This window comes from Periplaneta americana, chromosome 1 (genome assembly GCF_040183065.1).
Source record: "Periplaneta americana isolate PAMFEO1 chromosome 1, P.americana_PAMFEO1_priV1, whole genome shotgun sequence".
NCBI classification, from domain to species: Eukaryota; Metazoa; Arthropoda; class Insecta; order Blattodea; family Blattidae; genus Periplaneta; species Periplaneta americana.
Genome location: NC_091117.1, coordinates 47,117,246 through 47,136,543, shown reverse-complemented (window position 1 = coordinate 47,136,543; position 19,298 = coordinate 47,117,246). Strand labels below are relative to the sequence as shown.

At 33.5% G+C, this 19,298-nt stretch overlaps 1 protein-coding gene across 1 annotated transcript in view; it reads left to right on the top strand.

The window, feature by feature from the left end:
- Positions 1-19,298, top strand: part of mmd (disintegrin and metalloproteinase domain-containing protein mind-meld) — a 1,174,763-nt gene that overhangs the window by 1,143,168 nt on the left and 12,297 nt on the right. The window contains exon 25 of the mRNA XM_069819516.1: positions 19,100-19,279. Within this exon, the coding sequence (XP_069675617.1) occupies positions 19,100-19,279 (180 nt within the window). The remainder of the gene's footprint in view (positions 1-19,099; positions 19,280-19,298) is intronic.

Here is a 19,298-nt window from a genome sequence, read left to right as displayed (position 1 = left end):
TGAAATGTCGTATATTTTACGACAGGTTAATAAAATGTATATAATTTTCGGAAGTCCAATTTTTTTAAGAAATATGTGCCAGTAATTTAATATCCTAACCTATTTAAAATGACGAAATGTTTTAGGGTTAGTATTTATCAAATAAAACAATATATTGCTGTGTGTTATAAATGATTTATAAATTATATATTATCCATTCGTATGTTTGTGCTATTTTTGTATCCTTCCAGCAGTTTTTAACCACTTTGGAAAACAATCATATTATGTGTACATTCTTTAAGATCGTAATTTCGAGTTTTGGATTTTTGTAACATTTTAAAAGCATGTTTCTTGATATTCCTATATTTAAAATGGAATAAGAAGTTTACATTTCTATCGTACTTATATTGTAAAACAAATGCACTTTTTAACTTAAACATAATATATGCCCTGATAATTTTACTACTGAAATTATCTTTCTTTCTGTGATTTACGAGGATTTACCGTCCCTTACGGAGCTTATTTCCGAAGACATTCTGAGCAAAAAATGTCATATAAACATTTGTTCTAATCTCAATATTTTCAGAGTTACACTAATTTGAAGTTGTTTGTAAAATACCATTATTCTTAAGTTTTAAGGGTAAAAGAATATTACAGATAAAGAATGGACTGTTCAGGAGTATCATTTCTTTGATTAGCTAATATTCTGAAGCTAAAAATGTGTTGTAAATTCCATAGTTGCTTCGTACAGATTTTTTTTTTTTTTTTTTTTTCAATTTTTAATTACAAAATTACATTTTCTTGCGCATTTATCACAACAAATGTTACAAATCACGCCACTCTTGTAAATTTTTCAAGACTGTACATTAGGATGTATAATTAAACTGTAAATAATCAAGTTCCTAAAGTTGTATGATTTGTAACAATTTTTGTGATAAATGCGTAAGAATGATGTCATTTTTAGTTAAAAATTGAAAAACAAAATCTGTACAAAGCAACTGACAAAACATTTTTAGCTTCAGAACACTAGCCAATTAAAGAAGTGATACTTTTTAGTAGTTCATTCTCTATTTGTAATATTCTTTTACCCCTAAAACTAAAGAAAAAGGATTTTACAAACAACTTCAAATTAGTGTAACTTTGAAAATTGAAAAACAAAATCTGTACAAAGCAACTGACAAAACATTTTTAGCTTCAGAACACTAGCCAATTAAAGAAGTGATACTTTTTAGTAGTTCATTCTCTATTTGTAATATTCTTTTACCCCTAAAACTAAAGAAAAAGGATTTTACAAACAACTTCAAATTAGTGTAACTTTGAAAATATTGAGATTAGGACAAATGTTTATAAGGCATTTTTTGCTCAGAATGTCTTCGAAAATAAGCTCCGTAAGTGATGGTAAATCCTCGTGAATCACCCTGTATTTTGTGATGGAAAATATATTTTATTCTCGGTAATTTAAGAGCAGTGGTAAAGGGTTCATATTCACAGTATGAATTTGATTTATTTTAAATACTCTTAACCATTTTGCATTAGGACGTCAGTTGACAAGCTACTCTCACTTCCATCACGGGATTCGAAACAGTATATTGTTGTTCCAAAAACATAGTTTCCAAGCCTAATGTGAACTGCCTGAAATTGTGTATTTAATTGACATTGAGATTTATTTGAATCTTAAATTACTCTTCCTTCCCAGAATTAAAATATATAAATGCTACCAGTACTGGTACCAAATATTATCTCACGACAATATTGTTATATTATTACATTATAGTTTTTTCTAATTTTTTAGATTTTAAAAAATGATAATTTGATACAATATTCATAATTTTCAAAATAGCATATACCATTACATATTTTTATATCTCTAAAGGATACTGTTTCATTCTGCAGAATATATCGACAAAAATTTTAGTCAAAATCTGACTTAATTGAGAAAAAATGTTTCGGAAGATACTGTTTGTTTTGATGATAATACAGCTTCTTGATTTTTCATGATAACTCGTAATGTTAATTTAATTGAAAGTCCAACCTTAGAAATAAATTACAAAATATACGCACTAGTATACTCCACTAGTTTATAATGAGATATATTTATTTACTTTTGCACGATTGCTCCCAAAACAAATAGTATTTAAAGACCAATGACTTAATTGTCTTCTGAAATAGAAATGACATTCTGTTAGATCTAAGTTGGCTTTTTTTGGAAGATAATCAAAGCCAGGAGTCCTGTGTCATAAATTTATGGCACGTAAAAAAAACTTCATGACACAGCTTCATGCAATATTTTCGCAAATTTTCTGATTTGCACACAGATGTCTGTGCAGATCTGTGAGAGTGCTAACTAACTCCAATACTTGAATCAGGAAAGTAAATTAATTGGTGCGAAGGTTCTGAAGACTTATGAAAGTCGTTAAATCTTGTAGAAGGCACAGAGCTAGACTAACGCATTACACCAAACCCCAATGTATATGCACACTTAATGGGCAATGACTATATTAAATTTAACACTAATCTCTTTCATGATTAGGAATAAATATTTCTTTATGGAAATAAGTACACACTACCATCAGTATATATACAGGGTGAATTTTAATATATGGGACCCATGTCACAAGGAGGGGAAGACACATCTAAACAATGAAAAAATGCTATATGAACATGTGTTCATTTGTACCATGTTTCTGAGTTATCAGTACAGTTTTGTTTCGGTAATGATAGAAAGGCTTAACATTACAAGAAATGCTCAAAATAATCCCCTGTAGCTTGAATGCAAGCATGCAGTCGTCGTCGTGTAGAATCCCGCACTCTTTCAAATGTACCAAGTGTTCGTCGAATTTGTTGGCAGTCATCTTGTATACGATGACGAAGTATTTCAGTGGCGGGTAATGTGTTCTGAATACACAAGTTCTTTCAGATGGCCCCACAAATAAAAATCCAGAAATGTGTTAAATGTACTATTTCCTAGCAAATGGATAGGATGTGCAGGACCCACTCGATGGCCTGCACGTTCCCCAGACTTAAGTCCCTTGGATTTTTATTTGAAAGAGTGCTGGAGCCTACACGACGATGACTGCATGTTTGCATTCAAGCCACAGGGGGTAATTTTGAGCATTTCCTGTAATGTTAAGCTTCTTTATCATTACTGCAACAGAACTGTACCAATAACTTGGAAACGCAGTACAAATGGACACATGTTCATATAACATTTTTTCATTGTTTTGGTGTGTCCTTCTCTCTGGTGACGTTATATATATATATATATATATATATATATATATATATATATATATATATAGCTTATGAGCACTAAAAATTCAACAAATATACATTTCATGACACTTATGTTGTGGAGTTCCCTATTTCCAACAGTTAAACCATAGTCTCCGGTATGTGAAGATGTAGATATGTAGTTGATTGAATCTATAGTCTTGTAAACTGTGGATTGCAGATGCATTGTGACGCAAAATGCTGCATGATTCACTGTTTTGTGTAAAATAAAAAACTCTGTTTCTTCCTTGTCCATAATCCTGACATAACCACCTCCACAATGTGTCTCTACTCATTCTAGCTAAACATTACACTTGTCTTGTGTTTATCCTTGTCCTGTCTGCACAATTTCTATCATAGTTGGATCACATTTTTGAGTGATTTATATTGTATAATTTGTTTCTCATTTTTCAAATGATTTTAACTATTAAAACAATCTAGATGGCACATTCCTGTATTCAAAAATAACTTATGACAAAATCTCTTTAAGTTTTCACATATTAGGGAAATGAAATACGCATTATTGTGATTATTATACAAGGTGATTCACGAGGATTTACCATCACTTACGGAGCTTATTTCCGAAGACATTCTGAGCAAAAAAGTAATATAAACATGTATCCTAATCTCAATATTTTCAGAGTTACATTAATTTGAAGTTGTTTGTAAAATACTATTATTCTTTAGTTTTAAGGGTAAAAGACTATTACAGACAAAGAATGAACTATTTATGAGTATCATTTCTTTAATTAGCTAGTATTCTGAAGTTAAAAATGTGTTGTTAATTCCAAAGTTACAGAATTTTTTCTCTCGATTTTTAACTACAAAATTACATTTTTCTGACTCATTTATCACAACAATTGTTACAAATTATGCCACTCTTGTAAATTCTGTAAGACTGTACATTAGGTTGCATAATTAAACTGTAAAGAATCAAGTTAATAAAGTAGTATGATTTGTAACAGTTTTTGTGATAAGTGTGTAAGAATAATGTAATTTTTAGTTAAAAACTGAAAAACAAAATCTGTACAAACCAATTAAACATATTTCTAGCTTCCGAATACAAGCCAATTAAAGAAATGATACTTCTGAATAGCACATTCTCTATTTTTAATATTCTTTTACCCTTAAAACTAAAGGAAAAAAGATATTTTACTTACAATTTCAAATTAGTGTAAGTCTGAAAATACTGAGGTTAGGACACCTGTTTATATGACATTTTTTGCTCAGAATGTATTCGGAAATAAGCTCTGTAAGTGGCGGTAAATCCTCGTGAATCACTCTGTATATTAAGATGAATAGAGACTTTTATCTGCATTGTGAAGTAAAATGGCTGTAAGAATTTCTTAAAAATATATCCATGAAATTTTGTTACGGTAACTTCCTAATAAATGCATTCGTAATTGTCCATTATGAAAGTTGTGTACCATATGTGTAAACTTACATCTTACATCCTGAGGATTTGTGCCATGACTGTTATTTAACCCATAATTGCATACGTTTTCTTCTGGGAGATAATTTCATAACACGATTGCACGTTTAGAATATGTGACATGTGCAGTTTCCTAAAAGAATATTTTAAAATCAGTCCACACAATAATAATAGTCAGGTTTAAAAAAAAAAAAACTTTATATACATTTTTAAAATGTATAAATATAATAGCAGTTATAAAAGGTTTAAATAATAAAATTAAGATATTTTAGAAAAACGTACTTTAAGAGTGTAGTGTAATGTGATGGTTTGGCTTGGTTCTTTCGTATAATTTTGTTTTCTTTCTATTGTAGTAAAAGAAAAATGAACTTGTATTAAGTTTATAACTTCAGTTTGTTAATTTGAGTACATGCATTTTAAAAGTCATGGTAAAACGAACTTAAGCATTTCACAATTACGGCAGAAAATTATTTTTCTCTACATTCTAATAATCATATCTGTTTCTCTATGTACAAATTTACAAGTTTAAAAATATCATACTAACTTTCTTATGTATTTGAAAATTAAATCGTTAAACAAGAAAATGATATATTTTTATTTTTCAAATTTTATTTCTATTTTTCTTTTAATTAACTGTAAGTTTTTATATTATTTGAATATACCAAAGTACATATGATATTTCCATGCAGGTATTCTGCGTCGTCATATGATGAAAGAGTAATGGAACGGAGAAAAATTCTCACCGGCGCCGGGATTTGAACCCGGGTTTTCAGCTCTACGTGCTGATGCTTTATCCGCTAAGCCACACCGGATACCCACCCCGGCGTCGGACAGAATTGTCTCAGTTTAAGTTCCAACTCTTGGGTTCCCTCTAGTGGCTGCCCTCTGCACTACGTCATAGATGTCTATGAACATAGGACCGAAGTCCACACATGTGCTGAGGTGCACTCGTTATGAGTGACTAGTTGGCCGGGATCCGACGGAATAAGCGCCATCTTAAATCACGAAGTGATTTACGCATATCATATATATTATTTTAATGTACCGAAATACATATGATATTTCCATGCAGATATTCTGCGTCATCATACGGTGCTTATTCTGTCGGATCCCGGCCAACTAGTCACTCATAACGAGTGCACCTCAGCACATGTGTGGACTTCGGTCCTACGTTCATAGACATCTATGACGTAGTGCAGAGGGCGGCCACTAGAGAGAACCCAAGAGTTGGAACTTAAACTGAGATAATTCTGTCCGACGGCAGGGTGGGTATCCGGTGTGGCTTAGTGGATAAAGTATCAGCACGTAGAGCTGAAAACCCGGGTTCAAATCCCGGCGCCGGAGAGAATTTTTCTCCGTTCCATTACTCTTTCATCGTATAAGTTTTTAATCACCATTGCATTATAGCAGCATGGCACAAAGTGTCTCAGGATTCCACATATTTCAGACACCTATCATCTTAATGATTTCAAGAGAACAAAATTTTCTGAATACATTTACCTTAGTTGCAAATAATTTTGTTTTCATCAAGAACACATATAATATTTCGAAAGATTTTAATTATGTATCATTTAAGTAATTCATCAAATAATTCCATCAGACAAATATTATAAAGTGCTTAGAGAATTATTATTTTAAATAATGTCTTAATATGTTTTAAATTTTAAATATCTCAGTTTAAATATAATAAGAGTATTTATTCTTCTCGATCCCACCAATCCAAAGCTTGATTCGCTTTATGTCGTTGCAGGAAACGCAAATTCTACCTGTGAAAATTCCACCTAGCACGTTGTGAGCGTAGCACTGAGGTAATCCAGTCCATAACAATTACGCTCGCTCTATCGCTCATTTTGTTTGTTTTGGGTTTTTGGTTTACCACTCTATACATGTTGTCCGCATGCTCTCACGATATAAATGCACATTAACAAACACATATTACACAAAGAATAGGTCTTACATAACTTATTCAAAAAGTATTATGGCTCCCATATCTATTGGGAGGGAGGAATACACAAATTGCAAATAAATATCTTTTGCAATTAATGTGTTTATTCTTTCTCTAATTATAATACTGATAAACTTAGGATGGTAAATGATATAACTAGTTAGAGTTAGCATTGAAAAATTATAATATATGTAAGATGCTAATGTTCTGGATCACAGACACTATAGTAAACACAATGAAATATATTGTATTCTTCTGTAATTTAAAGAAACGTCTTGATTACATATTAAAGTAAATACCTCTTTACACATTACAACTTTATTTGTTAATTCCGACTCGTCTCAGACTTTTATATCACTTAATTTTTTTAATATTTACATATCCTTATTTTTTCGTGAATATATACATTAAAACTTAACAATAAGAACTTAACTTTCTGCAACAAAAAGACACACTATTTTCTTGAAGCAGTATTGATAAAATAATAAATTATTACGATTTACATTGTAGCATTGCCCACGTTTTTTTTTAATACCAAATTATTATTTTTTTAAATTCCAAGATATAAGACGATAAGAAAAAATATAATAATAAAAATCTTTATTAAACACGAATGTGTACAACCTTATTTGTTATGGAGGCCTGGCTCTGAACCTCGCAGAGTGAGGGTGATTGTGGAGTATTGGTGGAATGATGATAATGATTATGGTGATAGGAAACGGGAGAACACCGAGAAAAACCTCCTCACACCTGCTTTGTCCACCACAAATTTCTTTGTGATGCAGACAGGGATCGAACCCAGGTCACCACGGTGGAAGGTAGAGAGGCTAACCGCTCGATAATTTTGTAGGTATTGTGGCTTTACAACAAATTTTAAAGAATATTAAAACCTTAAAATATTTTTAACCTTTCGAATGATACAGTAATATTAATACATTATCCTAATATTATATAAATATTGAAATCGTATCAGACAAGAGGCTGACATCATTATAATAAAAAGACCATAGAAATTATTTGAACGATTGAAATCAGATCTCAGCTAGGCATTACAGTTCATTCTGTCGTGAAATTCATTAAATGTTGAAGACATATTATTGCAGACAGGCATCTGATTTCATTATAATAAAAACTATTTTTATGTATTAATGTAATCGGTGAAAGGAGGATTAAGTGAAAATCTTGAGTTTTATTTCTGTAAAATAATGTTAGAAAGCAATAAAAGTGAAAAATTATTCATTATGAAAGATATTAGAATGCTCGTCTCCAGTTCATCTTTTCCGTGATATATAAGATTTTAGAAATTAATATTTCAAATTATATACATAGTTTGTTTTTAAATTAATGCATAAAGATCATGATCCTTATTCTCTAAGTTTCTTACAGGAAGTATTTTTTTCCTCATGTTATAATACAGAATATTCTGTATGTACCAGTATTCATGAACTATCTTGCGTTATTTATTCATCAAAGTATTTTAATCAAATTCCTCGTGGGCATATGGTGGGAGAATTTCTTTTACAAAAGCGTATTTATATTTTACGTGATTATACTACGAAATAAAAATTATTGTACCAGTACTTGATACCTACTTTTAAATTACACATATTTCATATCTAAGTAAAGATTAATTTTTGGTCCTACAGAATTATTGTTTCATATGTTTAGTTTTTTATATAAACCGATTTATGAAAGTCTTGAATTGTATCTGTACGAAATAAAGTTAGATAATAGTAAAAAAGTAAAATAAAAAATCTTCTACTGTATATATTTTGAAAGATTTGAAAATTTTTATATCAGTCTCAACTTCTTTTGATTTGTTGACTTTAATGTTTGAAGTTAATTTCAAATTTTATGGCTGTTTCAATTAGAAAAAGCTTCTTATGTGTGTTTATGCAAGGAAATACACTTGTTAGCTTGCATTGTGTCTCTGATTTCCTTGCACACATGTGACGTGTGCTTTGCATGAAAGAATCTTGGTTGCGTTAATATGGGAGTTATGTAAATTCTTAGCTGTTATTTTATCAATAGTTGTTTTTTCAGATTCTATATGAATGAGCAATGGAATGATACTATTTCCGATAGGTATTAAGCATGCAACAAAATGAATGTTTTCTTAAATATACTGATAAAATTCATCATTCTTTCAGAAACAAAATCATAATATTTTCATTCTTTTTTTATTGGGATTGTTCTGTTAAAATTTCTTCATATACCGGTATGGCATTCAGAAATAAAACTCCATCTAAATACAGAATATCGGTGCCCAGAACTGTTTTAAGTTATATCTCTTATCTACAAACTTTAATTTATATGTCTGTTTTGCATCTTGAAAGTTAGGTAAGTTTAAAACAATAAAAGTACCTATTTAGTTTTACTATAGTACATAAACAGAAAGAATTCTACATTGTATAGCCGAATAATGACATTATTCATAAACTAATAAAATTAACAAATTAAAAATAGTATATTTTATTTTCAGAATAATATATTTTATAATTAATAAAAAAAACATTTGAATTATATCTTGACTTTCACAACAAAGTTAAATCACGCAAAACATTAATTCTTAGAGCTCAAATTAAATATGTAGAAATAAAGTAACAACATTACCAAGAACAGATCGTAAAATATGAGTAAGATTGAATATTTCATTGTATTTTAATTTTTAAGGGTGAAGTGAAAAGATAAGTTTGATAAATTAAACTGTTTAGAGGCTGCACCGAAACTGACAGTCTATCAAAGGAAAGGATAGATTCTCCATTTTATGTTATTAGACTTTAAAATGGCTGTCGTCTAAGCAAATGACAAGTTTTGCATTGTTATTTAGTCATGTCGTGGTTGTATTGTGTTTGCAAAGTCTATGAAACATCACCACCGTTAATTCATTTAAATTATATAGAAATTATTCATTTGGCACTTTAAGCATTTGTTTTTTTTTTATGTATTATTCATGCATGCATGTAGTTTTGCATATAGTTAATATATTTTCTTCTTGCATTTGTATTTTTAAGAGGTATCCAAGGGTTCTTTATACATATAATTGAGGTTCATCATATTTACAGTGTATAAAGGATTACTTATACTGATACTTAAATCAAGTCATCTCTATTTGTGATAAATAAAATCTTACATAAGATTTCTGTAAGAATAGACTTTTTTTTCTCCCAGAAAAAGTTAACCTTATTTAAAATAAGAATAATTGTACTTTGGTTACAGCAGCTTTTTTCTTAGATCTAATATTTAAAATCATATATTGTATTACTGGTATCTAGCATACATTTATGTTTACAGCATTCACAACAACTCTTCTACATCAGTTAAATATATATTCTGTTACTGTATTAAATATTTTTCTTTTCTTCGAAACTTTAGGAAGATTATGTACTAATACAGAATGGCATATGTGCCTTATTTTAGAAATATTTGAATCTATATCAACCCCCTCTATCCAGATGAATTTATTTCCACAATATTATATACATCTATTTAATCTGTCCACCGTATTGTACGAGGGGGATCCAGGAAATAACGACCGTTTTGTTGTAATAATTAAAAAAAATATATTTATTTGAAAAAACAAAGTCTGTTACATAACTGAAGCTTCCTTTACTTCTCTACATAATCACCACCTATATTTAAACATTTGTCGTATCTGTTCACTAGCTTTAGAATTCCCGTGTTATACTCCTCTGCCGCCAGTTCATTAAGCCAGGTGTTCACTGTCTTCTTCAACTCTTCATCACTTCCAAAACGCGTACCACCCAGAAAGTCTTTCAGCTTAGTGAAAAGGTGAAAATCGCTAGGAACAAGGTCTGGACTATAGGGCGGATGATCAAAGATTTCCCAACCGAATTGATCCAGCAATTCTCGAGTTGAAGCAGCAGTGTGCGGGCGGGCGTTGTCGTGAAGAAGCACAACTCCTCTCGAAAGCATTCCTCGCCTCTTGTTTTGGATGGCTCGCCGTAGTTTTCGTAAAGTCTCACAATAACGATTTGCATTGATCGTAGTGCCTTTTGGCATGAAATCCAGCAAAAGAACACCTTTGCGATCCCAAAAGACAGTAGCCATGACTTTTTGTGTTGAGAGAGTCTGTTTGAATTTTCTCGGTTTCTTGGGTGTTGAGGGATGATGCCACTGACGTGATTGGCGCTTGATCTCTGGGGTGTTGTGAGACACCCAGGTTTCATCACCAGTCACAATTTGATCAAGAAAGGTGTCTCCATTTGTGTGATATCGCATCAAGAATGTCAATGCTGAGGCCATTCTCTGAGTTTTGTGTTGGTCACTCAGTTGCCGCGGAACCCATCGTGCACAGATTTTGTGGTAGCCAAGATGTTGCGACACAATTTCACCAAGCAAAGAACGAGAAATGTCAGGAAAGGCAATATGCAATTCGTCGAGTGATGTGCGCCTGTCTTGCAAGATTCTGTCGTTCACTTTAGTCTTCAGGTCTTCTGTGATGAGTGATGGGCGTCCAGGTCGAGTTTCATCGTGGACATTTGTTCGCCCATTGTTGAACATTTCGCACCATTTTCTCACATTTCTTTCATTCATTACAGTATCACCACACACTTCTTTCAATTGCCGGTAAATTTCTGCAGGTGTCAAATGTCGGGCATTCAAAAATCGAATCACACTCCTCACCTCACAGTCGGCGGGATTATCAATCACGTCGTTCATTTTGAAGTAACACAAAATGCACAATGGCGACTTGTTGCAACCAGTACTCACAACATTATAACACATGTTAAGGAAGCCAGTTGACCTTGAAACAAGGAAGGGGAGTCAGCTGCACGGCGGGTATGCGCGAACGGTCGTTATTTCCTGGATCCCCCTCGTATAATGCCCAATCATACATGTTCAAAACAAGTTCATTGTCCTCATTTGCCAGAAATAGTTTCCTTCACTATGTATATTTTCGTTTTGAGTAAACTTTATGATATTAATTTGTACATAAAGCTATGCAGGATTAAATAAAATAATCAGTCACTAGTGTAGTCCGATATAGGGCTTCTATTATATGGATTGATCACTGCACAGTGTTTTGTTTCTCTGCAGTTGGGCATGTCACAGCTAGCTGCACTTGTATGTTAATTTACTTAAAACGTATGTAAAATCGTACCTTATAGAAGATGCTGGAAATGTCGTCCTCCCTCGACTAAACAGGCATTGTATTGGGAAAACACATTCTGATTGATATGATTAAGTTCGACCACTGTAATGTTTCTGATTTAATTTGTTTTACCGGTATATACAATATTTAAAGTCACAAAAATCAAAATGCTCAGTTTAAGAACAGTGAAGAGTGTGGTTTTTTCATCAGTGACTGTAGGTTCAATTGATCCACAGCTTGTGTTCTTTTCAGACGAGGCATGGTTCCATCTAACTGGTCATGTAAACAATCAAAACACTCACCACTGATGTTCTGAAAATCCATATCGTGTACAAGAAAACCCTCTTCATGATAAAGTTGCAGTTTGGTGTGCTGTTAGTGCAAGATGGATAATCGACCTAATTTATCTACTTTTGATTGTTCTTAAATTGAGCATTTTAGTTGTGAGGCTAAAGATTGTATATACCAGTAGAACAAATTAAATCAGAAACATTATAGTGGCCGAACTTAATCCTGTCAATTAGAGTGTGTTTTCCTGATACAAAGCCTGTTTGGCCAAGGGAGGACGACATTTCCAGCATTTTCTATAAACTATTATTAATGGAGAAAAATTCACTCCGGCACTGGGAATCGAACCTAGTTCTATGCATTGAGCGCTCTAACCTCTGAGCTACATCGAGACTCAATCCACAGCACTAGATCGAATCTTCTCCTTTGGTATTTTCCGTCTGTGGCCTTCCTCCATGTTCGACATATACATTGGCACATATATTAAGTCGACTGTTATCATACAAGGAGCTGGGATTCCACAGTATATGCACTGTTGGCGAATAATCTACGTTAAGATATATATTTCGATCTGGTGCTGTAGATTGAGCCTCGGTGTAGCACAGTGGTTAGAGTGCTTGGTGCATAGAACCGAGGACCCGGGTTTGATCCCAGGCGCCGGAGCGAATTTTTCTCCATTAATAACTAATTGTAACCATAACAGATAATTCTGTAGGACCAAAAAAATATCTTTACGTAGATTTCCTATAAGGTATGATTTTATATACATTTTAAGTCATCATCATTCATCATTTCCTGTATCTCCCACTGGAGGAAAGGGCCTCAACAAACTTTCGCCAACGTTTTCTATTCTGAGTGATATTGGCAATTTCGGACCATGATGTTGCTGCCTTCCGTAGTTCCTCTTCCACCATTCTTCTCCAGGTAACCTTTGGTCTTCTTCTCTCTTTCTACTGCCTTGGGGTTCCGTCTTAAAGCTTCTTTCTCAATAGAATTTTCTTTCTGAAGAGTATGGCCAATCCATCGCCATTTCCTTCGTTTTATCTGTATATTGATTTACTCTTCTTGTGTTCTTTCCCATAACTCTTTGTTTGAAATTGTGTTTGGCCACCAAATATTTAGGATCCTTCTAAGGCAGCGATTTATAAAAACTTGGAGACTTCTAGAGATCTCTGCAGTTATCTTCCATGTTTCACAACCATATAGAAAAACTGCTTTCACATTACTCTGAAATATTCTGATTTTCGTTTGTAAGGAAATATTGTGGGTGCTTAGGAAAATATTTGGGGCTAAGCGGGATGAAGTTACAGGAGAATGGAGAAAGTTACACAACGCAGAACTGCACGCATTGTATTCTTCACCTGACGTAATTAGGAACATTAAATCCCGACGTTTGAGATGGGCAGGGCATGTAGCACGTATGGGCGAATCCAGAAATGCATATAGAGTGTTAGTTGGGAGACCGGAGGGAAAAAGACCTTTAGGGAGGCCGAGATGTAGATGGGAGGATAATATTAAAATGGATTTGAGGGAGGTGGGATATGATGATAGAGACTGGATTAATCTTGCACAGGATAGGGACCGATGGCGGGCTTATGTGAGGGCGGCAATGAACCTTCGGGTTCCTTAAAAGCCATTTATAAGTAAGTAAGTAAGGAAATATTGTGGGACTTCCATATCGAGTATAGCTGTACGAATACTGCATTTGCTTTCCTAATACGGCTTCTAACATCGGCATTGGCACCACCATCTGTTGTCACCAAACTACCCAAATATTAAAATTCTATTACTGTCTCAATACAGTGTCCATTTATTTCGAACTTTCTTGTGGAATTTATATTGCTATTTAACCTTATCTCTTTTGTTTTCTTACAATGTACCGTCAGTCCTACCTTAGCACTCTCCTCCTGTAAGCTGCCCAATTTAGTTTCCATGCTTTGAAAGTTTTGAGATAACAAACAAACATCATCAGCAAAATCAAGATCTTCTATATATTGCATCAACCCCCATTGGAGTCCAGTTCTTTTTCCAAAGCTTATTTTCCTCATAACCAGATCCATTACTGTCAGAAAAATGGTGGGAGATGAAATATATCCCTGCTTGACTCCTGAATGAACTTTAATCAGGTCACTTAACACCTCGTTATGACTGACTTGGCATGTATAGTTCTCATAAAAACTCTTGATTAGAATTATGATGTTATTCGGTATCAGTATGCCATATTTTTCCAAAGATCTCCACATAGACTACCTTCTCAAAGAGTCAAACGTCTTTAGGAAGTCTATAAAAACCAAATATAACGATACTCCTAATTCCACGCATTGTTCTACTACAATGTGTAACATATACAGATTTTAAGAAGCGGGGTTAATATACAAGTGCAGTCGGCTGCAACATGCCCAGTTGCTGAGAAGCAAAAGACCGCGCCAGTAGTCACTACATATAATACGAGCCCTGTGTAAAGAGCTGGACTGTTGTTCGAATCCCACTTGTGCTGGTTACTTAAAGTTGTCACAAGCAAAGAACCGATTTCTAACATTCTCACAACGTTTATTATTGAATTCCCTTCTGCCCACTGCCTGCATAGTACAGCCAATAAAAACTGAATTTGTCACTTTCCTTTCCAGCTCCAAAGGGTTTGTGAAGATGACATTGCCACATCGACCCTTAACTCAGTTTCCATACTAATATAAAAACTTCCTTTCACGCAAGAGAAGATGGTTGTTATGGTGTATGAAAAATCAGAAAAAAATTGCCTGAAATTAGATTGACATAGATTTGGTCCTAATGGACATAGCTTTTTTAAATCTTTTGTGCTGACTAAGGGTACTTTTGGATATAGAATGAACCTAGAATGGTTGTTAAGTCAGAAATTAATTTTTAAACTTAAAAGTTTTTTCTTAGATCCATAACATTGGTACACTTTTTTCAAAAACTATGTAACTTAAGGTTATGAAATTTTCATACATATATGATAGTCTTACTCTGGGGGAGGGAGTGGGGAATACTGCTAGCTGCAGTACCACACTTTGGCCCTGTACCTTGTACGTGTCTCATTAGAAATGTCAGAAGTCGCTTCTTTGGCTGTGACAGCTTTGGTTTTGTTCAAGTTTCTCCAACTGTAAGGCGATTGTCAGATAGTTTTATGGTGAATCCTCAGATTCATTTCTTCAAAATACCATCTTGCTATCACCAATTCCTTCGCTAGATAATTTCACAGTTGATACAGCATCTTTAAATAAATAGATAATTGTTGTTACGCTATTTCAATAAAAACCAAAATTTTAAGACGAACTATTACAGTACCATTAAATAATAATTGTAATAATTAAAAAGCATGTACTTTTAACATTCGATCCTGTCTAGAACTGCAGACATTTTGTGATGGTTATCAAATCTCGTAGCAACAGAAATATGATATAACTAGAGGTGAGTTAAACTAGCTCAGAGCACTGCAGACCCAGTGGCTTATTATGCCTGTTTATTCAAAATTACAGTCCAACCCCTCTTATACACTTTTCAAAAGACTCTGAAAAAATGGTGTATATTGAAAGAAAGTGTAAATTATGGAAAATAGTTTATGCATATCAATAACATTAAGGATGCAATATTCAATATATAGAATGATTTGTAATCACTGCTTGGAATTTTACAACACAGGACTAAATTAAATATTACAGTTACTAAATATTTAATTTAGAAAAGATCAATTATAAATATTATCATTACATTATTTTAATCACTTTAAAATCTCAGAATATAAGACCTACACACACATTTTCAAAACGAAACACGACACTAGTTTTCTTTTACAAAATAAGTCTGATATTTCTGACTGTTTATACTGCTTCCACCGTATATAGTCCATACTACAGAACGTCCATAAGGTCAAAATGTCCATACGACAGAAAGGCCATATGACAAAACGTCTGTTAGGTCAAAATGTCCATAGTGTCAAACGTCCATAATGTACAAGTTCAAAGGAAAATTCTGCTTGAATAGAACACAATAAATTATTTTATTCCATAACTCGTACAAATAAGTTATTAATCATCGGGAACCAGAGCCCCACTTTTAAGATGGTAACTAATACTTTTAAGATTTAAGAGAATTTCTCCTTTTTGTTTGTACCTGTTGTAGTTTCTCACAATCTGGAGAATTTGTCTTTGATTCGTCAAATACGTTTCATTCCCGGCTCTTTAATTTGTGTATGCCTCACTCTTGCTTGCAATATTTGTGTCCAAATTCCATTTTCTTCGCGCTTTAGGCATTGTATAAATCGCCTAGTGGATGGATGTACAGCCATCACGCATTGAAGAAGATTGTGCCAGTCTTCTACCGTGTTGTTTGTGTGCTGCATACCTTTCAGGCTTGGGAGGTTCATGTTCCTGTATCACCAATATATTTTTATCCTATCTCTATTAAAGCCATGATGTTGGTACAGGTTTCCACGAAAAGAAAGAAGTGGCTTACCCTTCTGTGATGGCACTAACTGAGGATTTCGTTCCGTCTTTAAAAAGTTCAGTTCTGATGAGTTCTGCATTTGAAAATTTTTACATAGGTTAGTATAACTAACATGAACAATGGATATAGTGTACATTATAGAGCTATGGACATTATGACTCTGGACATCAGAGTGAAGTGGACATTATAGAACTATGGACATTTTGACTCTGGACGATTTAACATGGACATTTTCAACGTGGACATTATTCCGTGGACATTTTGACGTATGGACATTATAATCCTGGACTTTATGTTTGGTAACTGTTTATACTCGTATCTCTTAGTTTCAAGTTTTCTTTTGGTAGGATATATATATCTTAAAAGTAAAGTTCATTAGATTATATGATCTTGAAGAGCCTTTCAATGAGGTTTGTTATCCCACAACAGTACCAGTTTGTGGTTTGTAATACGAAGAATTTGGTGATACACATTTCAACAGCTTCCAAGTTTTGGAAATTTCTTCCACGCAGGAAGTGGGTCATGAATCGAAATAGATGACAATCTAAAGGCACAAGATCAGGGCTATATGTCGGGTGTGGTAGCAGTTTGATTCTTCCCAGTTTATGGAAATTTTCCATGATTGTTCGAGCTGAATGAGGTTTTGCATTGTCTTGTTGCAAAAGAGTTCTATTTCGATTAACTAATACCTGGTACTTCTCTCTCAAAACTTCATGAACTCGTTCTAGCTGTTGGAAGTAAAAATCCTCATTGACTGCACATCCGTTTGGAAGAAACTCCCAGTGAATCACATCTTCAAAATTCCATCAGACACATAACATTAGTCTGGGGCTGAACCAGTTTTGTTTACCAACGACTTTGCAGGCTGACTGGGGTCGAGCCACTATTTTGAGGTATCAGGGTTGCAACAGTAACAGAACCTATACCCATTTTTATCACATATAACAATTCTCCTGATAAATCTATCATACAGTACATGAGATTATCGATAAGCTAACATAGATATTCACTCTGCGTTGAGCCTGTTCAGGTGTCAATTCATGAGGTACAGATCTACAACTTCTGCATGATTTCCTAAACATCTTAATATGGCGCCATGTTCTTCTGACAATCTACGAGTACTTTTTTTGTGGATTTTCTTAACCCTCTCAACGTACAGGTTTAAAATTACGTAAAACCTCCCTGGGGTCTTTTCTGATCCCGGACAATTTTTTTAATTTTTAATTAAACTTTTGTTGTCCTCTTATTATTTTATATATGTCATATGATGTGTTATATTATAATTATATTACATTTATATATATTATTGTCGTGTTGTTTTCTCTTTCATTGAATACAATCACGTATTCCATATGACTGAAACTGTATATCCAGTATAGAACGTTATTGAAACAGCATTTGTTACAACAGTGGATTTAAGTACCAACTGCATATTGTAGCTACACCTGGAGCTAGTATAGAGTCATAACAGCATAATCATCATCATCATCATCATCCGTCACGAATTAGGCCTGTGTAGACCTGTTTCGGCCCCATCTAGCAGTCTTTTAAAGGGTCTCACTAACCGTCGATGTCCTCTGGATTGATATTGCATCATCATTTTGGGGATTCTTGAATTGTCCATTCGTTTTACATGGTGTAGCCAATTTAGTTTGTATCTGTTTATTTTTTCTTCTACTGACTCTACTTCTAATTGTCATAACAGCATTTAAATTAAATAACTTCAGATGAACAAAACGAAATAAAATGGGAAGTAGCGCACAGCCTAACTGGAATCTTTTGTGACCCTAAGTCCAAATATTCGAAATTCAATTGCAAATAAATGTAAAAAAAAAAAATACATGTACAAACTAATTTAGAGAGTATAATAGACGCATATCTATAATACTGAATGAATAGAACTACATTCTGCCAATTCACAAGTGTATGTAAAAGTATGGAGTCAGAAAAGACGCCACATAGGTTGCGAGAGTTTCTTAAAAAATTCTGCTTGTATTCTCAGTATTCCATATATTTGGTCTTCCAGGACGTTGTAAATATTTAATGCTTCCTTCTCCATTATTGAAATGCTGGTATCATTGCTGTGCTTCACGCTCACTAACGACATCTTCACCCTCGACTTCACATATTTTTCCAGCTGCAGCAGTAGCAGCAGCATTATAATCTTGTATCCAGTAGGGCTTCAAAAGGATTCAATCTCAGACTTCATCAGCTCCATTTTTTAACAATTGACGACTGTCACATGCTCATAATATGCAATATATCCATAGCGTCTTGTAAATTGCATTGCCCAACTAAAGAAAATTATTAAAACCTTACGAAATACCAAACTTAAAAGATCAACATTACTTATGAGACGACTTACTAATTCACATCTTCATTCCAACTTCATGAACCAGATCCTGAGATTCCATGCAAGGAACTTCCTCTATTTTTATGATGTAGTCATATAAATTCGTTCTTCCAATTTTTTTTAAGATATATAATAATTTTTCCAGTGTGTGTATTACTGCACTGCTAGCCATGTGACGAGAAAAAAATTTTTGTTTTGCATATTTTCAATAATAAGATTTGCTTGAATATTTCGGTATTATTTTATATGCAGCCGATGCAGAGGTCGAGAGGAGGAACCCAGGTTCGTCTATGGGAGGTACCGCCATCCTACTGGTCGGCATCCACCGGGATACCATCAGCACCATCTACAGGAAGAAGAAGGAATCTACGAGACAGCCGACCATGACCGAGGGGGGGACCAGTTATGTGGCGACACACCAGATAGCGAAAGGTGAGGCATGACTCATTAG